General features: G+C 41.6%; 1 protein-coding gene and 1 pseudogene across 1 annotated transcript; one reads left to right on the forward strand and one right to left on the reverse strand.

The window, feature by feature from the left end:
• Positions 1–550: 550 nt before the first annotated feature.
• On the forward strand, positions 551–14,321 carry LOC142652429 (cytochrome P450 2D15-like). Its single transcript, XM_075828071.1, has 7 exons — positions 551–699; positions 832–992; positions 1,188–1,361; positions 4,129–4,270; positions 10,434–10,621; positions 11,888–12,029; positions 13,267–14,321. The coding sequence occupies exons 1-7, from the start codon at positions 639–641 to the stop codon at positions 13,443–13,445; spliced, it is 1,047 nt and encodes a 348-aa protein (XP_075684186.1). The 5' UTR covers positions 551–638; the 3' UTR covers positions 13,446–14,321.
• Positions 14,322–20,677: 6,356 nt separating this feature from the next.
• Positions 20,678–25,299, reverse strand: part of LOC142652430 (Y+L amino acid transporter 2-like) — a 53,162-nt pseudogene continuing 48,540 nt past the window's right edge.

Consider the following 25,299-nt stretch of genomic DNA (forward strand, 5'->3'; position numbering starts at 1 on the left):
CTATGCTGTTTACGGAACTCGGGAGCTACACCTCTCCGTTTATCTCTAGCTCCGAAGCTATATTCCCATGCTTACACTTGTTACCCCATTACATCCCATCCTTAGATTTTACAAGAAATTCACATTAAACTAAATTAAAAAGCTGTGCATGTAGAATTATGTAGTGCCCTCTAAACCTACAGAAACTTTTATTTTTTTTGCTTAGGTTGTATAATGGACTATCCAGAGTCGCTGTTGGCTTTCTTTTACCCAGAGCAAAGATTCAGTTTGCTGCCCTAGTCTAGTCTAAATACTCTGGCCAAAGCAATGGCTAGCAGGTGCCCCCTGACACCCAGCATCTGTGGCGCATGCCCTGCCAGATACCCATCCTAGCTATGCCCTTGGATTACTGGTGAAATCTGCAGATTATTTGTATTATCACTTTCTCTTTCACTAGATGAAATAATGGAGACATTTCATAAATTTGAGGATTATTTATGTGTAATAAGGGGATATGTGTTTGTGCACCTAGCAGAACCTTCTAATAAACTATTTTTTTTCCTCAGGGATTGCATTTACTGGGTATGGTCAACACTGGAAGGAACAAAGACGGTTTGCTCTATACACTTTGAAAAACTTTGGTATGGGAAAAAAAATCTATGGAAGAACGTATACGTGAAGAAGCTAGCTACCTGGTCTCTGCTTTTCAGGCCAACGACGGTAATGAAAAAAAAATATCCTAGAAATTGTAACTAGTATCTATAAGTGTAACTAAAAAAGAGAGAGACCAAATATGAAATACAATGTTTTTGTGGAACTGTTCCTATTATAATTATGTCTGCGTGTTTTCAGGACGTCCATTTGATCCATTTATGGTGCTTACTAACGCCGTGAGCAATGTCATCTGCTCTATTATGTTTGGAGATCGATTTGAATACAGTGATTCATCATTTCAGAGAATGATTTATCTGTTAAAAGAATTGGCTGAGCTTGAAACAAAACCCATCACTCAGGTGAAATTATCTATCTATCTATCTATCTATCTATCTATCTATCTATCTATCTATCTATCTATCTATCTATCTATCTATCTATCTATCTATCTATCTATCTATCTATCTATCTATCTATCTATCTATCTATCTATCTATCTATCTATCTATCTATCTATCTATCTATCTATCTATCTATCTATCTAACCCCTTTAGCTCTACAAAATCTTCCCATGGCTCATGAAGGTGCCTGGACCCCATCAGAAGCTTTTCAGCATCCAACATACTTATCTAAACTTCTTAAGAGACATCATCCAGAAACATAGAGATACTTGGGATCCTGCGGTTAGGAGGGATTTCATTGATGCATTTTTTGAGGAAATTGAAAAAGTAAGCAAACGTCTAGTATATATTGTATTTATAGGTATATGATATTGTATAGGTCATTGGTATTGTAGCGGTAACATTTCAATCAAATTCATAGTATATAATACCAGTTGAGTTTATCTCTAATATTTTTACATTGATCATAAAAGGAAACCTAACTAACCAATGTGTCACACTCAGACACGGGTCCAGAAAACTAATATGTGGGATCCGTACATTGACCATCTTTCTCTGAATTGCTATTTTCTAATTAAGGGAAATAAAATGATTAATAATAACCAAGTTACAATCAGATGATAGTTAGCGACACTCCCCTGTGACTAACAGAGGGGCATCTTGCGGGAGAGATGGCACGTAATGATGTTCATATGACCTAATAGGGCATATGGAAAGGTAATGTCTTCATGAGGCCTTTTATTTAGATATGCTAATTTTATGCACAGATTTTCTATATGGTATGGTTTATGGTTAATAGGGCATATGGACAGAGCTCATCTTGATGTGACCATCCTTTTTGGGTAGGGACACAGCGTAAACATTTTTTTCCGCAACAGATTTCATTGCAGAAAATCTGCAGTGTATTACAGTAGCAGCAGAGTGGATGAAATTTGAACACTTTTTTAATCCGCAGCATGTCAATTTATGCTATGGAATGGCCGCTCTTCTGTTGAGGGTCTTTCCTATTGAATTCAATCGGGAAGTAAAACCTGCAACAAATAGGCAAATGTTGCGATTTTTCCTGCAGTAAAGCTGCAATTCCGCGGAAATCATAGAAAAGAGTTTTTTTTTGTTTAAAAATAATAAAAGGGTTCTACGTACCCCCATTTGTTGTCATAGCGACGCAATCCTCTGTTCTGAGCGCAGTCCGCCCCTTGGCATGACATTACATCTCATGTGACTGCTGCAGTCAAAGACAGGCTGCAGAATCATCCCAGGAGGCGTGGCTGTTCTCAGGGAAGAGAGAAGCGTTGCTAAGACAACGGAGAACGGGGTGAGCATAAACTTATTTTTCTAGCGGTAATTCCGTCCGAAAAACGGCACCACAATTTGGTGTGAGTTTATGCGCGGAATTCCCTGGCTTTCATGACAGATATGCTGTGTACTTTTACCCAGCGTATCCGCTCTGTGTACATTTACCCTTAATATCTAAGAATTATTACACTGAAAAACCGACAAATTGGTCAGCCTTTGCATAGCCTATTAAAATGTGCAGTCTATCCATTCATAGGCATCTTAAAGTGCCCAAGATAGTGTACGGCCCTTGCTGGTTTGTTGCGGAAGAGATGGAATGGAGACCAGGAGCTTGTGGCAACAAAAACGTTATTAAGCCGGTGTTAATAACACACGCAGCCACAGAAGGCAAGTTAGCACTTCTCAATATGAGAGGCACAGTCTTTTATAGTTGGGGTTCTTGCTGGCTGGCTCACTCTTTCGTCGGACAGAGTCAAGGGCACTCCTTCCTGATACGGGCAATGGCCGGTAAATTCAGGCTTACTTGCTGCACTGTCCCACTGTCTCACATGTGGAGGCTCCTGCCCATCACCCACCAACCACAGCTCACACGACACCGCACCTGCAATCAACCCTAGGAACCACAGACCATGATCCACCAGCTTGTGCTGTCGCACCGCATACTGTTTCACCAGATTTCTCAGCTCTCTCTAGCCAGGTTTCTCCTCTTCTACCTAAACACTGAACACTTGTGGCGAAAACAGTAGCCGTTTTATACAAGAGGTGCCAGAACGCAATGTAACCATGATGCAACGTCTTGGAAATGTTACGGCGCGGCAAAACTTTAATCAAGATGGCTTCTGGCTCGTTCGTCCTGGTGCCAAGCAATTTAGAACACCAGCGAGCCACCATCACCCGTCACACCTGCCATAAATAAGAGTAACATTAGAGTGCAATAAACAGCAGCACAACCTAGGTACAACAGAAAGGACAGGCTGCTCATCCTGTGTGTAAGAGTAATACAAATAACATGTATATTCACTACAAAAATAGCTGAATTAAACTAGTTAAGAGTTGTATATGCAAGACATTACATCTTCCAATGTTTAAATTCTGTATGAAAGGATCTATTGAAAAGAAGACACCCCCAGACAGGATGTAGATGACATCATGTGACATTCCAAAATAATGGATACCAGATGTTCTTGTAAGGTTTTAGCTGAGAAAGAAGAGTTACCATATAAAGAAGAAACATTGGACTTACATACTGTATACTTGGCATCATCTGATTGGTTAATGTGTGTTAACTGAATGTATACATGGTAAACTTGTCATTTTCTCATTGGTTGATGTGCATTAAGTGAAAGCATGAACCTATAAATAAAAGCTCCATATATGCGCGCTGCATTGGTTATCCCTTTTTATGATACTTGAAAGTTGGGAGGTATGCTTGTTGCCAGGTTCCCACATAGAGTGCTAGGGGTATCAGCAATGGGACACCCCATGATCTGATTATTCTTGGGGACCCTTCTAACAAAAAAGGGTTTGATGAAAGTGGTTGCCTAGCAAGAAGTGTGAGCCTCAATGGGTGAAAATGCTTATGTCAAATCTCTGCCCTTCTACCCCATGCATTTAACAAGGGGAACATGGGCAACAATCTTCGGTGTCAGTAAATGGAATTTTAGGTGAATAATCTTTTTTTAATTTTTTTTATTTCTTTTAATGCTTCAATTCAGTAGAAAGTATAGAAAAGAAAGGCCAAAAATAAATTGTCGCCCTATCAGAAGTCTTCTATAATAACTATTGTTTGGTTTTCTAGAATAAGGACAACCCTGGCAGCAGTTTCACTGAAGAGACACTTCTCATAGTAATTGCGGACCTCTTTGTAGCTGGGAGCGACACAACATCCAACACTTTGCGCTGGTCTCTCTTAATGATGTTGCTTCATCCTCATATCCAAAGTAAGTACTTGGCAGTCATTATGGGGTTATGATAATCACAACCTTACTACTAAGAAGATTTTTTAGGGTGGTCATTAAGAGTATTTATGCCACGACATTGCCTTTTCACTGCGCTGTGAAAAGGCTCCTGCTCTCACGGCTGGGATCAGAGTTACCGCCGAACCGGGTATTTAAGCCGCTAAGATGCCACGGTCAATAAAGACTGTGGCATTTAAGTTGCTTCAGAGGAAGGGGGTTCCCTCTTTTACCCCATCGGCACCACAACGATGCGAATGTGGGGAGTGATGGCTTCCATGGCACCCAGGCCTGCCAGCAACCTAATACATTGCAATACAGATGTATTGCACTGTATTATAAAAGCGATCAATTGATCACATAGTGAAGTCCCATAATGAGGGAAAAAACTTAAAAAATAGATCAATAAAGTTTATTAAAAAAATGAAAATCCAAAGTAAAAAAAATTAAACTATTTTTCTCCTTACAAAATGCTTTTATTAGAAAAAAAAAATAAAAAAATCTACAAATTGTTGGTATTGCCGTGTCCGTAACGACCAGAACTATAAAACTATCATGTTTCATAACCTGCACCGTGAACACCGTAAAAAAAACAAAAAAATAACAGTGACAGATTTGTTGTTTCCTGTTCATCCCACTTTCTAAAAAATGCAATAAAAAGCAATCAAAAAGTCATATGTACTCCAAAATGGTACTAATAAAAATAAAGGTCGCCCCGCAAATGATAAGTCCTCATGCAGCTATGACAGCTGAAAAATGTTACGAATCTTAGAATATGACCTCCTGTATCCACGCATTAGAACAATCTCACAAAGTTTCTCTAGGCTGCACAGTATGGGCGGTACTCCAAAAATTGCGGGAACAAGTGTGCACCCACCACCTTTCCAAAGCTAAGGCCACCCTAGCAAAGTATAGGAGACAATTCTTTGAGTTTGATAATATGCCCAGTCGAACCCTAGCCCCGGTCCCCGGAGCTGCGAGAACTCGTACATATTTTCCTCATATTATGTCCTCTCAGCACCATCATCTTAACCTCCCCCATCAAATCACTGAAGACTTCAGGACATATTATCAGTCACTTTATAATTTACCCCAACCATCTTCGGTTCCCAACGGTATCTTCCATCGTGCTGCCAAACAATCATACCTTCACACCACTGGACAGGGTTGTTTGCCCCCAGATGCGATAGTCTCCCTTGACTAGCATATCACTGAGGCAAAACTCTCTCTAGCCCTGAAGAAATACCAAACTGGAAAGACCCCAGGACCGGATAGCCTGCCATTGTCATACTATAAGGCATGCTCAGGTACTATTGTTTTCCAAAAATTTTTATGGTGTTTAACTTTCTGACATCTGTTCGCTTCCTTCCCAAGGATACACTATAGGCCCACATTGCAGTATTACCAAAGGAGCGGATAAGATTCCTCATAATGCCAAAACGATAGGCCTATATTGTTGCTAAATGTTGATCTTAAAGGGGTTTTCCGATTCACGTTCTTATTTGTCCACTTATTCTACACTCTCCCACACACTAAAGTTCAAATGTACTTGCATTTCAGAATGTTCCCCCGGTCTTGGTTCTCCCCGATGGTCACTTGACCGATGACATCAAATTTTCTCCATCTTCCAGTGCTGTGCTGTATACCAATGACATGGTCTAGGAGCCAATAGTTCTAGACCAGTATACAGCACGTCACTAGTGACGTTATTTTATGTGGTCGTCTTCTTTTACTGCGGGGTCCGCCCATGAGCGGCTCCCTGTTATTCTCTCTAACACACATTAAACAAGTCGGTGGAGCCTAATACACACTTTTTAAAGAGGCTCTGTCACCAGATTACAAGTGCCCTGTCTCCTACATAATGTGATCAGCGCTGTAATGTAGATAATGTTGAAAATCAATAATTTTTGAGCAAGTTATAAGCAATTTTAGATTTATGATAATTCGTTTCTTAATAGACAACTAGGCGTTTTTTACTTTTTACCAACTGGGCGTTGTACAGAGGAGTGTATGACACTGACCAATCAGTGACCAATCAGCTTCATACACTTCTCATTGTTCCAGCCCAGCTTCTTCCACTGCACAATCACACTGTAAGGCTTCATTCAGATGAACGGGAATTACGTCCGTGCAACGCGCGTGATTTTCACACGCGTCGCACGGACCTATATTAGTCTATGGGGCCGTGCGGACATGTGCGTGATTTTTACTCAGCGTGAGTCCGTTGAAAAAAAGTCACGACATGTCCGTTCTTTCGGCGTTTTGTTCGAATCACGCACCCATTGAAGTCAATGGGTGCGTGAAAACCATGCATGCCGCACGGAAGCACTTCCGTGCGAACTGCGTGATTCGCGCAACAGCTGTCAGAAGGATGAATGTAAACAGAAAAGCACCACGTGCTTTTCTGTTTACAAACATCCAAATGGAGTGTCATAATGATGGAGGCTGTGCGAAAAGCACGCAGCCGCGCATCATATGCTGCTGCCACACGGAGCTGTTAAGTGGTTTTTGCGCACGCAAAACGCCACGCTCGTGTGAACCCAGCCTAACAATGAGAAGTGTATGAAGCTGATTGGTCACTGATTGGTCAGCGTCATACACTCCTCTGTACAACGCCCAGTTGGTAAAAAGTAAAAAACGCCCAGTTGTCTATTAAGAAACTAATTAGCATAAATCTAAAATTGCTCATAACTTGCTAAAAAATGATTGATTTTCAAAATAAAAACCACTGTCTTCTACATTACAGCGCCGATCACATTATGTAGGTGACAGTTCACTTACAATCTGGGAATGCGAAGTATAGATTTTTTTTGTGGAGGAATAGTGTCAGCAAGTTGTCTACAGAAGGGAAAGTGCATTGAACATATTTTTTTTAGGTGGGGGAGAATCTCGGAAAACCCCTTTAAGCTAATTTTCCAAAACTCTTGCGAATCGGTTGATGCCATTCCTATAACATATCATCTAAAGAGACCAGGTGGACTACTTGCCCACGAGGCAGGCTCGGGATATCACCACCAGGGCTATTATCTTGATTTACCACGCAATATTCGAGGGGCTACCTATGTGCATATTATCAACAGATTCCGAAAAGGCCTTCAATAAGGTCAATTGGAACTTTATGTTTCAGACCCTTACACATATTGGGTTGGATACCAATATGATCAGCCGGAACTATGGTCTATATTCCTTTCCGTCGGCGTCGGTGAACAGTCTCTTTTCCTGCCTTTCTCCATTTCAAATGGTTTTTGACAGGAACCCCTTTTGTGTCATATATGTGCCAAACCAGACATAGGCGGGGTTTCTATAGAAGGTCTTTCGCATAAAGTGGCAGTTATGTAGACGACCTCATTCTCTTCCTTTTTTCTCCTCGAATCTTTCTTCTTAGAGGCAGATTTACAGAAGTATACCGACCAGTCAAATTTTTTTAAATGTTTTCAGAAATCGGAACTTAATGTCTTCCATCTACAATCCCTAGTGGTAGACTTGCAAGACTCGTTTTCCTTTTTGTGGGCCAGGAATTCACTCAAATACTTGGGCATTTTCCTCACCAGAGATTTGTCCCACCTTATACTTAAATTATACCTTTCTTCGACGAATTCAAATGGTTCTGGCGAATTGGTCTAAAGGCACATTGTTTGGAAGATGTTCTATCTCTATCATTAAGATGAATGTCCTCCTTAGAATCCTGTGTTTCTTTCAAACATTACCCATCCATATCCCTTACCTGTTTTTTAAGACATTGGTCTCTATGCTAATTAAGTGGATCTGGGCAGGGAAATTGGCGAGGATAGCCCATACTACTCCCTCGTGCTCCAAGTGTAATGGTGGTATTGGCCTTCCTGACCTGGGATCTTACCATCAAACATCTAATTTAGTAAGGATTGTAGATTGGTGCAGAAGTATGGCTTCCAAGCAATGGTTATCGTTGAAACAAGTGTTTATCTATACCCCGCTTCAGGAGACCCTATGGCTTGGAAACCAGATCCCCTTGGCAGCACGCACGCATCCCACACACACGCATTAGACCAGACATTTCCCCAGCCCCCTTATACGCCATAGTGGTGAATGGCTCCTGGACTGTTCCGCACCTGGGTGTCTGCGAATACGTTTTGTGGCCATCACTTTGTACAGGATGGAGACTGGATATCCACTCAGACTTTACTGACAGTGACGGAACCTCACATACTTACTCTATGGCAAATTGCCCAACGGCAACATTTTTTGACGTCTCTGCATAGTCTCTCACACAGGCTACTCCAGAACCAAAACCCACTTTGAATCATGGTGTATTGTGTCCGGAGTCGTACGACATACTCTCTCTTACATCTATGGAATTCTGATTTCCCTGACAGCATCTTCTCCCCCCCCCGACCTACATACTTAATTAGGTGAGGGACCTACATATTTCCTTTAAGGCAGAACAAAGCGATCGATTGTACACACTGATTCATAAATCTTCTGTCTCTAGGAGGATACAGGAGACAGTCCTTTCTAGATGGTATAAGGACGCTTCCTATGATACATAGCGCATAACTTCTAAGTTTACTGATTTTTACTTACCAAAATCTTCTGCCCTATCCTTGGTCCTTCTCTGCGACATCCCACTTAATACGTAAAAACGCTTTGTGTGGTTCAACATCTGATGAACTCCACTACGGCCTACATACCGGCTCTGTGGAGACAGACCACTTCTCCTCTTGATTCCAAGGTGGTATAATAAGATCCAGGAGGTCATTAGAATGGAGGATCTTAGTCCCTCACTCAGAGGCACTCTTGGTATGTTTCTCTAATCATGGCATTACTGACTCCCTTTTCAGAATTCAGCAGAATACATGTCCTATATGTGGTGAGTGTTCTCCATTTCTTCCTTTTCTGTCTTCCTCTCTCTCCCCCTCATTTTTTTTTCTTTTCTCCTTTTTTTTTCTTTTCTCCTTTTTTTTTCTTTTCTCCTTTTTTTTTCTTTTCTCCTTTTCCCTGGGAGTTTCTGGATTTATTCCTTTTTGCTCCTTATATTTGTTTATTTTACAGAGATTTTTTGTGTATCGTGCTATGCCATGTCCTTGTGTGGATATCTTGTCTTGAACTTTCATTTTCCGTCCTGGCCTGTGTGCCAGAACAATATGATGGTGCTTTTCCTTTCTGTATAATAAAAACCTGATAAATAAAGGAAAAAAAAAAGAATATGGCAACTCAAAAACAAATACATAAAAAAAATTGTTTTCATTGTGCAAAAGTAGTAAAACACAAAGAAATATATAAATTTGGTATTACCATAATCGTAACGACAAGCAAATTAAAGTTATTAAGACATGGTAAACAATGTAAATTTAAGAAGCAGAAAATCATAGCGGAATTTCAGTTTTTTAACCTTTCCCCCCAAAAAAGTTAATAAGAGATAATCCGTAAGTAATATGCATCCCAAAATGGTGGCATTACAAAAAATTAATTATTACTATTGGACAGCATTAGCAATAAGGTGTAATCTAAGCAGTTTGGGTTTAAATGGGTTTCTCCATTTTGGACATTATGGCAAATCCACCGGATATGCCATAAATGTCTGATAGATGCGGGTCCCACCTCTGGGACCCGCACCTATCTCTAGAACGGGGCCCCGTAAACCCTGTTATGCCTTGCTCGGCTCATGCTGCCTACTAGCCACTTCCTAGTTAGGTGGTCGGGAGTTACAGAAACAGCGTAGCATGGCAAGCTGTGCTGTTTCCAGAACCCGGTAGCTATGGAAACAGCATACCTTGCCGTGCTACGCTATTTCCATAACTCCCATTAACTTCTATGGGAGTTACAAAAACAGAGTAGCTCAGTGTGTATGCTAGAACGGGGTTTAGGGGACCAGAGGTGGGACCCGCATCTATTGGACATTTATGGCATATCCTGTGGATATGCCATAAATGTCCAAGATGGGAAAACCCCTTTAATTTACCTGTAGTGTCACCACAGAGGAAAGGAAAACTCAAAATCTAAGAATTTATTTGCACTTCTCCTTTCTTTAGAATCCACTTTGGCTGCAAAAAAAAACCTGCATAAAAACTGCTTAGTGCATGTCCTGGGACCACATGAAGATTTGTGCTTTAGCGAGGTTTTGGACAATGCTAAATTCTTCGTATTTCTAATTGAAGCTGTTTATTTGCAGAGAAGGTCCATGAAGAAATAGATCTTGTAATTGGCAGTGACAGACTTCCTACAATAGAGGACCATTCTAAAATGCCATATACCAGTGCAGTCATCCATGAAGTCCAGCGCTATGGGAATATCTTGCCTATGGCTTTGCTCCACATGACCTACAGAAATACCAATATCCAAGGGTTTGACATTCCCAAGGTTGAGTATATTTTATCAGAAGTAAAGTAAGAAAAAGTACTGTGAAATGCCTTTAATCTAGCATCTAATAATCCAGAAAGGCTGATAGTCTAAGTGTTCTCATTTTGACAACTGATATTAATAGGAAACGACTTATATTTTAAAAAAAATATTTTATCCGTTTTTTTAACTCAGGGTATCAGGAGGTGGTGGAGGGAAAGTAGAGTCTGTGACAACACTTCCTGTCTCTGTGCTCTGGCACATAACGACGCTGCTCCTCATGTCAGCTAGTCCGAATCCAGTTTTCTTTTCTGTGGCACTGGTCAGAAAAAAAACAAAGATCGAATGGTTGTTGCGAGGGCACTTGTCTCTATGATAACGCTGAACTGCAAAAGTATAGGAGTAGAAAGAGTTATCAATGGGATATAGACAGTAAAGTTCTCCTCCCAGGTGACAGTAAAGTTCTCCTCACAGGTGGCTGATAAACGCATTTGTAAAAGGTCCTGTATAGATAGTAAAGTTTACGGGCACAAAGCCTGAAGCTGCAGTACTGAGATATTCTGGTGACAACATGTCCCATTCAGATTTTTGGGTGAAGCATTGTCATGGAGAACTGGTGTAGATTCAGATCAAATACATTAATGTCCACACATATATTTGTCCGTATTTAAGCCAGATAGGATGTAGATATTGATGCGGATGGGGGGAAATTTATCACCAACTAGTGCAAAGTAAAAATGGAGTATTTGCCTATAGCAACCAATAAGATTGCTTCTTTCATTTCCAAAAGGATCTCTGAGAAATTGTCTTAGGTAACTACTTCCCTTTTCTTTTGCACTAGTTTTAAACATCTCCCCCATTTTCTCCATGTGAACATTACACCTGAAAGAAATCGATGGGATATTTTGTTGTCAATCTCAGTAGCTCTGCTTTAGGCTGGATTCTCATACTGCGGCTTTTTCTGCCGCAATTACCACAAAATAGCGGCAATATGCCAGTGTTTTGCCACAATTTCGTGTTGATTACAGCAAAAAACTAACCAAAACCGCAGCATGGAAACCCAGCCTGAGGCTTTGGGCCTGTAATTTTAAACAATCATATCTCAGCAAAGAAGTAAATGCTTTCACATTGTTAATCATGTACGCTAACCGCATTTTACTAATTTCTTTTGGTAGGTTTCTTTTAACCTGAATACTATTGTGAACAGTACCTGCATTTGGGTTTCATGTGAATATAAAGTAACAAGACATAGAAAATTTTATGTATTTGTTTCTTTATCATTTTTAGGGTACTACAATCATACCCAACTTGACATCGGTTTTGAAGGATAAGCGCAATTGGAAGAAGCCTTTTCAGTTTTACCCAGAACATTTCTTGGATTCAGAAGGACAGTTTGTAAAAAACGAAGCATTCATGCCATTCTCTGCAGGTAGTGAAAACTGACAAGTAATGAAAGTCTTTAGATACTACACTCTTTTCTTTTGATTAGTGTTCCGTAGTATGAAAGTGATTACGACGTTCTCTATTTAGGCCCCATTCACATCAAATTTTTAGACTAAAATATTTTATTTTAACATATACGCCAGGAAAAGCTCCTGATGTACAGTATATTTTAACTGTAGGCTGTTACTGATGCCTAACAGTAGCATCCATCACCCATTTATTAATATGGCATCCGATTAACATATACATTATGAACTTTCATGACCGTTTCATGATGTACTTTGTATGTTAAATGGATGTCATAATAGCCTATGGGTGACGGATGCCACTGTAAGACATCTGTCAAAGGCATCGGTCACTCATAGGCTATAATGGCATCCATTTAACGTATACCTCATGAAAAGCTATTGCAAAGGTCATGACTTATACACTACCGTTCAAAAGTTTGGGGTCACCCAGACAATTTTGTGTTTTCCATGAAAACTCACACTTATATTTATCAAATGAGTTGCAAAATAACTAGAAAATATAGTCAAGACATTGACAAGGTTAGAAATAATGATTTTTATTTCAAATAATAATTTTCTCCTTCAAACTTTGCTTTCGTCAAAGAATGCTCCATTTGCAGCAATTACAGCATTGCAGACCTTTGGCATTCTAGCTGTTAATTTGCTGAGGTAATCGGGAGAAATTTCACCCCATGCTTCCAGAAGGCCCTCCCACAAGTTGGATTGGCTTGATGGGCACTTCTTGCGTACCATACGGTCAAGCTGCTCCCACAACAGCTCTATGGGGTTGAGATCTGGTGATTGCGCTGGCCACTCCATTACAGATAGACTATCAGCTGCCAGCTTCTTCCCTAAATAGTTCTTGCATCATTTGGAGGTGTGCTTTGGGTCATTGTCCTGTTGTAGGATGAAATTGGCTCCAATGAAGCGCTGTCCACAGGGTATGGCATGGCGCTGCAAAATGGAGTGATAGCCTTCCTTATTCAAAATCCCTTTTACCTTGTACAAACACAGGCGGCCTATCCTAAGAATATCAATATTTTAGTGCTGGAAACCCCCATTAATTATTTCAAGGTGTTTTTATCTGATTTGTATGTACTCCCAAAATGTACCATAGATGATAGGTTCACTTCTCTAGGGTGGATGCATTGATGGTCTTCAAGATCTGCAGTCTTGAGCTGTGGTTTTCCTCATATTCCTCTCATTTATGTTTAGGCCGACGAATGTGTGTGGGAGAGCAGCTGGCAAGAATTGATCTTTTTATCTTCTTTACATCTCTACTGCAACGCTTTGAATTCCACATTCCAGATGATCAGCCATATCCCAGACATGAATCTGTGTTTACCTTCAACTACAGCCCTCATCCTTTCCAGGTCTGCTGTAGGGAGCGGTAATACTGTATTAGGGTATGTGCACAGACAAAATCAAAAACGTCTGAAAATACGGAGCTGTTTTCAAGGAAAAAGAGCTCCTGATTTTCAGCCGTTTTTTAATCATACTCACGTTTTTCGCTGCGTTTTTTTTACGGCCGTTTTTGGAGCTGTTTTTCTATAGAGTCAATGAAAAATGGCTCCAAAAACGGCTCAAGAAGTGACATGCACTGCTTTTTCAAAAACGGCCGCGTAAAAACACGCCCAGTCGGAATAGAATGCCGTTTTTCCCATTGAAATCAATGGGCAGATGTTTTGAGGCGTTCTGCTTCCGATTTTTCGGCCGTTTTTCTGCTGTTTACGGTCCAAAAAAAATGGCCGAAAATAAGCCGTGTGAAAATACCCTAAGAAGACAAGCTATACTTACTAATCGTCTCATTAAAGATTATTTTCATATATAGTCAGACAATGTATTCTCATAAATTATATTTCCGATTTTGACTTCCAAATATTAATATCCAGACAGTTGGTTTAAACTGATCGTTTCATTTGTAGACAAAGGTTTTATTCATGAGGGACATTAACAAAAAGTGTGTGTTGCCAAAAGCAACCGACTAGATAACGTCTTTCATTTTTCCAGACTTGGTAGCACTGGCAATTTATTTCCAGTCCTACAGAGAAGGGACAATGGCAGAAAAAACATTATACCATGCTGCTTTTTGAAAAAAATCTCCGCTGAATCAAAAAAAGCCACAAACCAAAATGCTTTGTATGAGTACACAAAATGACTCCTATAGCAAGTACGGGGCTAGATGCTTAAAACGAGGTGCAGCATACTGCCCAAATAATGCTGAATGGCAACTCCTATATATACTTATATACACAAGAAAGAAGAGGAGCATAAAAGCCATAAATAAAAATAAATAGCTTTATTGAACACGTAGATACATACATAGAAAACGTTAAAAAGGTACAAAACAGGACAGGAGGACACTGTGTAATTCCAGTGTAAACACGACTAGAGAGACTCCCTATAATACACAAGAGATGGTATAGGGTGATCAAGGAGATGGGTATAAGGTATGAGTGATAAATGTATTAAGCACTGAAGACCAAGTCATGGTATTCATACAGACAAATGCATATAGGTGTATAGGCATAAAGTAAAGTGCCAGTAGCAGGCAGGCAATGGGTCTAAAACCTAATATACAAGTGTGAGTCAAATGCTAACAATAGACATATTAAAAGGTCTAAGACCTAAATAGACCACTCATCCCTTCCACTCCTGGAAAAAAACGTACCCATGTAAAAATGTTTAGGGGAGTTGGACTGGCGTGCAAAGAACCCCAACGCGCGTTTCGCGGTGTGCTTCCTCAAGGGGTGTCCGTATGAATACCATGACTTGGTCTTCAGTGCTTAATACATTTACCACTAATACATTTATCACTCATACCTTATACCCATCTCCTTGATCACCCTATGCCATCTCTTGTATATTATAGGGAGTCTCTCTAGTCGTGTTTACACTGGAATTACACAGTGTCCTCCTGTCCTGTTTTGTACCTTTTTAACGTTTTCTATGTATGTATCTATGTGTTCAATAAAGCTATTTATTTTTATTTATGGCTTTTATGCTCCTCTTCTTTCTTGTGTATATAATGCTTTGTATGTAGTATTTTATACATTTCACTAGAGACTTTAAAGGATAACTAAACGTTCAACTAACTTCTGACATGTCATAGTGACATGTCAGAAGTTTTGATCGGTGGGGGTCCGAGCACTGAGAATCCCGATTGTTAAAACGAAGCGGCAGAAGCTCGGATGAGGGCTGAGCCGCTTGGTTTCTGATCTGCTTTTCTTGGAAAGACGATGTAACTGTGTACGGACTCAATAGAAAGTCTATGGGCCCGAACACCATTACATCGGCGTCATGAAAAGAGCCGATCAGAAACTAAGCGGCTCAGTGCTCACACGAGCGCTTCTGCCGCTTCGTTTTAGCGATCGGTGGGGGTCTCAGTGCTCGGACCTCCACTGATCAAAACTTCTGACATGTCACTAGGACATTGAAATTGGTCTGGTTCGTCATAAATTTGAGTGTATAAATGTAACCAACTTCAACTATTTACATACTACAATTCAATAAACAGTAATTATGTATGGACGGTCAGTTTTTACTATTTATTAGGCCTCATGCCCACTTCAGTTTTTTCATCAGTGTGCTATCCGTTTTTTTAACGGATAGCACCCTGAAACATTCATTTCAATGGGGCCATGCACACTTCCGCTGTTTTAACGGAACCGTGCGACCGTTTCGTCAAAAATAGGACAGGTACTACTCCTGTCCGTTTTTTGCGAAACAGTCTTGGCCTTTTTATTAATTTTGTCCGTGAATCAACAGACTGCACATGGAAGCCATCCGTTTGCGGTCCGTGTTTCACGGATCTGTCATTAGCGGCCGTACAACGGCCGACGGATGTGTACCTGCAGCCTAAATGCTGCTTTTTTAGTCAATTGTTATTTGCTTTGTGCATTTACACTCAACAGGTTATCATTACAAACACTAAGAATCATTCCAGTCATAACAATGCATAAATGGCCTTTAGGGTACATTCACCTGTGGCAGAGACACGCACCATTACCACACCACCGCTCATGTATTTTCTTCAGCAGTTTAAAGTGAATGTGGTCCACATTAACCAGGCATGTAAAGAGCACTGCGCTATTACTGCCCAGTGTATATGTACCCTTACTGATTCCAGATTATCACGCTGTTCTGTGTTGGAACTTTCCTTATCTCTGCTCATACCAATGTTATGTTTATATAAGTTCGGCCCCATGCACACGAACGTGCTTTTCGGCCGCAATTCCCCCAAAAATCCACGGGAGAATTGCGGCCCCATTCATTCCTATGGGGCCATGCACACGACCGTGGTTTTCACGGTCCGTGCATGGCCCCGTAGCCCGGTCCGGGCTCATTGAAAATAATGGCCATGTGCACAGCCCGCAATTTGCGGGAGGCTCGCAGCTGTCACTCCGTGGCTGGCCGATCTGGAAATCACGGCCATGCACATGGCTACGGTCGTGTGCATGAGGCCTTACTCCAAGACAATACCTTTGTTACCAAATAAAATATAATTATTCTTTTTGCATTTACGTTTTTCTTGGTATTTTCATTGCAAAGAAGAAAGTTGCTTACATGATGTTGCACAATGTTTAGAAGCAATATGCTTTAAATAACTGATCATTTTTAGGCGCTAAAAATATTTAGCAACTATTGAATTAGTATTCTTTATTTAGCAGTCGATATATTATAAATCTTGTCAAAATGTGACAATTAATTATATACAGGGCTGGATTTATCTATAGGCACAGTAGGTCCATGCCTGTATGCGACTCCAGGGGAGCGTGCACCCTGTAGAGGGAGAACTCATATGAAACACACCCGGCCACAATGGACTTATATGTAAATCACATGTGTATGTTAACTTGTTGTTTTCAGCGCTAACAGAAGGAAAGGAGGACATTTAGGAGGGGAAAACTGCTAGATGATACTTCCCTGAGTTTTCTGGTATACAATTACATTGAGAAGGACATTCACAATGAACATCATATGTATCAAGCATCCCCTCCACTTTTTTTCTGACATTTTAAAAACTTTCTTATAAGAAATTCCTTAGATCTAAATCCGATACTAGTTCTTCATTTTCAACAATTGTCAAAATTGGTAAAACTGTATTGTGCTATGAGTCCTCAAGCAGAAGACTGAGCAGAGAGAAACAATTAGGAAATTCCTATAATTAAAAAACAAAGTAAGGATATGTTCACACCATGTTTAATATGTACGTTCAGCTTATGCGCTGGGAAATACTTCAGGTTCATCCATTGAACATGTCCATAGACTCCTATAGACTCGATGGATGCCACAAGAGTGTCCTTTTGGCATCCAACGGGCAATTATACATTGGCATACCTTCTTCTTTACTGCATAGAAAAGTGCAGCCTGCTGTGCTTTCCTATGCAGTAAGTAACCGCAGAAAAGCATATACTGCACAGTATACTTTTTGTAACATGGGAGCTTATGGTTGATTTATTTAATTGTATGGCATAAGTTGCATATGTTCGGGTTTATGTTCGGCACATACGTTGGGATATAGTCCTGGCATATGAGCCGAACTTAAGGAGGTTGTCTATTACCGGACAACTGATGACCTATCCAATCAGCTGCTGCGGCTGCTTCCGGGCACCGGACGTCCATGCCGGAAGCATATGGCTCCGGCCACAAAATAGCGGCCGAGCTGCAGTACTGTTCAAGTGAATAGGAGCAGAGCGGCAGTTCGGCAGCACGACCGCTATGCAATGTACGGAGCCAACTGCTTCCAGCTCTGTACCTTGCATACTGTGCAAGGACATCCGGTGTCCGCAGCTGATTGGTGTGGGGTCCGGGTGTCAGAGCCACACCGATGATATACTGATGACCTATCCGGTGGATAGGTCATCAGTTGTCCGGTAGTGGACAACCCCTTTAAACAAAAAAAGAGGTAAAGACCATAACTGTAACGGCTGCGGTCGCAGACCCATCTCATCCTGCCGACGTCTTCCCCCCGGAGGTGCCAGCACATGCAGCCGTCCTGTTTTGCAGTGACCACTAGTTTGCGCATGCAAGCTCATTCCCAGCCTTCAAGGGCCAGCGCGCGCACATGTTAAGAATTAACTAATTACTGTCAGATCACCCTGGACTATATAAGGAGCACTGCCCTTTCACTCCTTGCCTGTATTCCTCTGTTAGTCTTGCAAATGGTCCCTTAGTCGTATCCTGCTCCCTGTGTTCCCGTGCCCTGTTACCTGTATCCTGTATCCCATGCTGTATTTGTTCCTGTGCCATCTCTAGTGTAAGAGTCGTGTTGTGCCGTCTACTACGCCTGCTGACTTACACCACGTCTGGTGTCATCTGCCACGTTTTGCATCACCTGCCGCCCAGGTCCCATCAGTGCCTAAGCCGTTGCTTCTGTCTGCACTATTACAGGTACCCTTGTTCTCAGACTTTATATTGACTTGGTACACTGTTTGGCCAGCTGCTGCCCCACTACGGCCTAGTGGGTCCACATACCCACAGATCGTGACAATAACAACTAGTCTAAATAGTGGCTGCCACTTTACAAGACAATTCTGGAAAAAGAAAGCTAACTTGATGGTGAGGGCAAATCATTATTTAACTCTGAGCCAGTCGTTATATGTGATGCCCATGTGTACTTGTTCACACTTGCTCCATAACTTAGTAGAAGAAAATGATAACCAAGTTATATGCAGATATGGCAAATAAAATCTTGTCAAATAGCCTGGACATAAAATGTATTTTGTATATCGAGTACATGGCCACCGAGTACCATAATGCAATATCTACTATCCAGAGACATGGGCTGACAGAAGGTGCCCACAAGTGGCATGACGCTGGTTTATAACCCCAGCCTAGTAGTACTAAAGAGTTGTATGCAGTCCGTATGCCACGCTATGGTATTGCTTCTAGAGAATAGCTCGGCAATATACGCCTTTCGATGGAACGTGGCACGATTTTTGTTGTCACATTCATATGAAATCCAACTAAAAAAACCTCTGTATGAATTGAGTAGTAAATGTAGATAGGAAAATAGGTAGTGGTGTTAGAATCAAAAACGTAACTCATAGGCTTGAATGCAAAATCGGTAACAAGGCCCTCCATGTATCATTTATAGTATTGGTCTCCTCATATGAGTGTAGCGTGTGAGCGGGTGAACCGAGGAGCGATGGGAAAGGGGAAAGGCGTAGGCCCAACAAAATGTCAGCTGGCTCGGCTCTCAGTGTGGATCACGATGGCCAGCAGGCCTTCCCATTCTCTCAGGGCTTGCTGCTCACAGCTAGTGATGAGGGGGTTTGCACTGGGTAATGGGGATGACAGTCCCTTGAAATCCACCAGTACACTCCCTGTGTCTGCTCCTGTCCTGATGGTGTTTTGGGGTATCCTTGATGTTGAAGGTGCAAAATAAGACAGGAGGCAGGAGTGGCAGTTTAACAGACTCAGCTTACATTAGACTTTACTTGGTTGTGCAAAATTAGTAACAAGTCCACACAAAATGGAGGTACACAGCACTGTGATAATGTCACTCTATAACACACCGAAGTACAAGTATGGCAGTTTCTTCTCTTCAGTAGTTACTCCTTGGCTACCCGTGGTTGAATCTGGAATATAAATTGTGTAGGGCTTCCTAACCCAGAACAGTACCTCTTAGGGTATGTTCACACAAGCTGTTTTCGCGCCGTAAACGGCCAAAAAACAGCCGAAGAATCGAAAGCAGAACGCCTCCAAACATCTGCCCATTGATTGCAATGGGAAAAACGGTGTTCTGTTCAGATGGGCCGTTTTTTTGCGCACGTGCGTAAAAAAACGGCCTCGAAAAAGAAGTGCAGGTCAGTTCTTGGGACGTTTTTAGAGCCATTTTTCATTGACTCTATTGAAAACGGCTCAAAAAACGGCAGTAAAAAAACGCAGCGAAAAAAGCGAGTGGCTTAAAACATTTCTGAAAATCAGGAGCTGTTTTCCCTTGAAAACAGCTCTGTATTTTCAGACGTTTTTGAGTTTGCGTGTGAACATACCCTTAATCCTGTCAGTCTTTCTGGCTTTGAATCCAATTCCTGAGGTTACTCCACTTCATGGAGTTTGGTAGTCAAAGACTCTTGTGCTGTAATGTCTGCCTCTTTTATCTTTCCTCTGCAAGCTGCTCTGCCTGTTTTCAGGGGCTTCACTGAAATGTGGTGATATGCCAGCAGAACCGGTCACTACTCACTGCCAACTGACTCCAACTGCTCCCAAACGGCAACTGCCACTCTGACTGGACCAGGAACCCCTTTATCTCCTAAGCTCCTCCCACCTTCTGGAAACTTCTTAGCCAAAGCCACTCCTGCATAGGCTGTAACACAGTGCATTGTAACTTTACATTTGTTATTTTAAAGTGACAGTACCTAAAATACATTTACAACACATTATCTCACAAGTAATGTCTTGGGGGACATTACATGAGGCAGAGGGACCTTTTTGGGTTCTCTCAGGCTTCAGGGTCCAGGTGAGCCTGTAACCTCTGCATCCCCTATCTTCACACCCCTCCAAAAAAGTTATACAAAAAAGAAAACACTATGAACAATGTAAATGTCAATTTTATTAAAAAGAAAAATCATAAAACAACTTTCTAATATCATCAAAAATTAAATACAGGATAATTGTCAGTTTATAGAATTGTAAAAATCCAAACTTCAGTAAGGCCCCATTTACAGAAGTCGGATTTCACATGGACTTCAGCGCAGATTTTTGTCTGCAAAGCGAAAAAAAAATCTGCTGTGGAAAAAAGTGTCGTTCTACTTAATCTGCACGGAAAAGCCGAGGATTAGCCTCATTGAATGACAAGACGGCTAATCCTCGTGCGGATCTACTTCTCAATCACGGCACATCTGCAGCAGAAAACAGAGGGTAAGTCTAGGATTTCTGCTGTGGAAATACATGTCGGATTTCAATGGCGACGTGTGAATGGAGATTAATATTAGATCTTAGAATTTCTTGTCTTCATCCAGGTCTGTTAGACAGCAGTTGCATAGAATTTGTATGTATTTCGTCATCCAAGCTGCAAAAGTTCATAAAAATGGGGACACACTTAATGAGCTGTGCGCCAGAACTTTCCATCAAACAATTATTAAGCTTTAGTTATATTAAACTAGAAAAACCTTTTAAGGGGGTTTCATACTGATTAAATATCCCTAAACAATCTAGGAACTTTGCAGATGCAGTAAAGCTCACTAAAGTACAGGCCGGACTCGGCCGAAGGCCATAGGGGGAGGCCACCATGAGCAGGGATGTAGGCAGGGAAGGAGTTAAGGGATTTAGGAGGGGTGGTTAGGGAGTAGTGGGGGCGGAGGTTAGTGGGGCGAGGTTAGGTGTATTTAAGGGTGGGGAGAGAGGAAAGACGCCATTACTGAGCAGAACTGTGAAGCTTGTCCCTCCCTCCCTCCCTGAGAAAATGTTCGTTGGTTCTGTATAATAGCAAGTCTGTGATTTCGCTTTCTTGCTCGTTGTCTTTGCTTTTTTCGCAGGTTCCTGAGGATGCTGACGAGCGGTTTGCAATGTCGCAGCAGTAGCGGGGCGGATTGGGGGTCCTTGGAGTTGGTGGTAAATTGCTGTGGGGGGGATTCATTGGGGGTATGATCCCTCTCTAATTTATTATGGTTCTGTGGTCTGGTCAATTTGGGCTCCGGCTGGGTGGTGTCCCGGGGAGTGGTTGCGGTTTAGGTCAGCCAACTGCAGGTATGACGATGCCCCTGAGCCTGTAGGTTGACGGCTGGGAGTAAAATACGGTGCAGGTGGGCTGTTTTTGTTTACAGAATTTTGTAGCTCCAAGGACTCCCCTTCCATTGTTATGTTTATATGTAAATTGTTGTTTCCATTATGTTTGTTTGCAAATAAAATGGCTGCTGTGGCCAAATTTATCCAACCCAAGTTGTCAGCGTTTTCCCTTATAGGCGAAGGGTGGTGGTAGGTGGTATGGCCACTAAAAGGGGATAAGGTAGTAGGCATAATAACATTACCCTTATGAGAGTGAACACACTCTACAGTCCCCTGATCAAGTTCCCACAAGAGACGGAGCGTGTAGCAGCCATGAAAAACATTTATTAACTGAACTACTCAACATTGAAATTGCAATAACAAGAAGGATAAGCCATAAGGTTTTGCAAATGGAGGAAGTAGTAGGTGTCAATGAAATTTGCAAAATATCAAATTTTTAAGCACCTAGCTCAAATCTGTGGCATGTGGGAGGCATACAAGCCAGATTGAAAGCAAAGATTTTTATCCACATGAAACCTCAAAAATCAGTTCGAGTGGTGTGGGATGATTGTGCGATGCCTCCTGTTAGTCGACATGCCCGTCATCGCCGATTATCGCAAACTGAGAGGGACAGAATCCTTGAACTGAGAGACCTTTGTTTATTACTCCGGCAGAGGTTTTCTAGGACGAGATGTTACTGTTCAATGTTGCGTCTTCCAGAAATTCTGAGAATAACAACGAACAGGAATGACAGCAAGAGGTGTGTGGAGGCGAACCTCTGCACGGACAGATCCTCTGATTGGAACAATGGTGCGTAGTGATCAATTCTGTACTGCAAGTGAAATTGGATGTCACATCCCAAGCCTAGGGGACAACCAGTGTCGACACAAACCATCAGAAGACGTTTGAACGACACTGGGCTATGAGCCAGACGTCCAGCTACAGGTGTTCCATGGACCACACACCACTGCTCTCTCAAAGACTATCATGGTACACAGCAAGACGGCAATAGAGGATGGAATGGAGGTCTTCTCTCTTCAGCAATGAGTCCCGCTTTTGTCTCGGACACAATGATAGCCGGAGATGCCTTCACAAGGAAATGTCAGACCGGTCCTATTCCCGGGATTATAGTGTGGGGTGGCATAATGCACGGCAGAGGGAACAAACCTATGCTCCATTTCAGGTACACTAACAGCTCTGCGTTACATTGATTTGGCAGTAGAAACAGTGGTACGCGCATTTCTCCAAAGTGTCCCAGAAGCCATTTTTCAACAGGTCGCCATGCCACATGTTGCTCATTCTACTGTCAGCAGCCTGCATGGCCTAAACATGCTACCATGATCTGCAGCATCTCCAGGCTCGTCTCCCATCAATCACATCTGGGACGTCAATGGTCGGCAATTGCAAAGGGAGCTGCCAGCAGCCAATCCTGATGATTTGCGTGCCCAAGTGCATTTAGCCTGGTACAACTTTTCTCAGGCAACCATTACTAACCTCATGGATAGCATGCCAAGGCGTGTAAGTGCGTGTATACTCTATACTGAATAAATCAAGATGTTTGGAATATTTTGTTTTCGTTTTCTTATCAACATTTCTTTCGATTCTGTGATTTTCACAATTCCAAAACTTTTTTCCTTCTTGGTGCTGCAATTTCATTGTTGAGGAGTGTATATTGTTTCCATTGACAGCATCCACTATATAGCAGTGCCCTGTGATCTCCTACATATAAAGGACCTACGATAATTATTCATCAATCAAAATCAACACATAAGCATTTATAAAATACAGTAGATTCCATACTCACCACTAATGCAAGTGAGCAATTTTTGTCTCTTCTGAAAAGGCAAGTAAACACCTAAGAAGTAAGCAGGAATTCCAGATAGTGCTATTCCAATGCCGATCAGTGAATTAATAGAATCACTATAGAGTGGAACGATAACAAGGAAAAGGCTACAGAGGCAATATACAATAGGGAAGAAGAGGTTGACCTGCAAGCAAGCAAGCAACAATTGATTCAGAATTCATACATAGGAAAATATTTACTATTTCTTAATGGCTAGAAACATAATTATTTTTTTTAATAAAAAGGTTAGTCGTGTGTTTGGTGTAACTTTATAAGTATATAAAATCTTATCATTTAGATACCCACCTAGCACGGGTCTTAGACTGGTGCAAACCTACGAGGGAAAACCCCTGGGTGGCTTTAGAGCAACCCTTTACACCTATCCCACTTATGGCCTCTCCATGGATTGAGCCTAAATATCTAAAGAATCTTCGTTCTCATCCAACTATTGGGCCAATTTTGGCAAGTTGTTCACTGACAGCAGTTGGGACTAGAGATGAGCGAACTTATGAAAAGTTCGGTTCGGCAAGTTCGCCGAATTTCGTGCAAAAGTTCGATTCGGACCGAACTAGTTCTGACCGAACCTGTAATACAAGAAAGCCCCTAAAAATCGTGTATAACACTGTTTTAAAGCCCTAGAAGCCCTGTATAACACTCTTAGGTCACCCATGAGTGTATCCAAGTACTTTTGAGCTGTCTTTAATGCAAAGTTGGTGTCAAAGTTACGCCAACATGTATGGCTCTAGGAAAACGGATGGGACACGGAGATAACTAACAGAAACCACTGCACTTGTGCATGTTGTATGCTTAATGCATTGTTAAAAAAGGTACAAAAATTTACCATTTTAGGCGGCTGATGCCTGCCAGGGTTCATACATATAAGGTGGTAAAAGAAGAAGCAATGGCTTTTGACAAGCCCTCCAAAAATTGACCCTTTTTATTGGCAGATGCCTGCCGGGGTTCATCCATACATGGATGTAAAAGCAACAAGCAATGGCTTTTCACAAGCCCTCCAAAAATTGACCCTTTTTATTGGCAGATGCCTGCCGAGGTTCTTCCATACATGGATGTAAAAGCAACAAGCAATGGCTTTTCACAAGCCCTCCAAAAATTGACCCTTTTTATTGGCAGATGCCTGCCGGGGTTCTTCCATACATTGATGTAAAAGCAACAATCAATGGCTTTTCACAAGCCCTCCAAAAATTGACCCTTTTTATTGGCAGATGCCTGCCGGGGTTCTTCCATACATGGATGTAAAAGCATTAAAGCAACAAGCAATGGCTTTTCACAAGCCCTCCAAAAATTGACCCTTTTTATTGGCAGATGCCTGCCGGGGTTCTTCCATACATGGATGTAAAAGCATTAAAGCAACAAGCAATGGCTTTTCACAAGCCCTCCAAAAATTGACCCTTTTTATTGGCAGATGCCTGCCGGGGTTCGTCCATACATGGATGTAATAGCATTAAAGCAACAAGCAATGGCTTTTGACAAGCCCTCCAAAAATTGACCCTTTTTATTGGCAGATGCCTGCCGGGGTTCTTCCATACATTGATGTAAAAGCATTAAAGCAACAAGCAATGGCTTTTCACAAGCCCTCCAAAAATTGACCCTTTTTATTGGCAGATGCCTGCCGGGGTTCTTCCATACATGGATGTAAAAGCATTAAAGCAACAAGCAATGGCTTTTCACAAGCC

This window comes from Rhinoderma darwinii, chromosome 5 (genome assembly GCF_050947455.1).
Source record: "Rhinoderma darwinii isolate aRhiDar2 chromosome 5, aRhiDar2.hap1, whole genome shotgun sequence".
Lineage (NCBI taxonomy): Eukaryota > Metazoa > Chordata > Amphibia > Anura > Rhinodermatidae > Rhinoderma > Rhinoderma darwinii.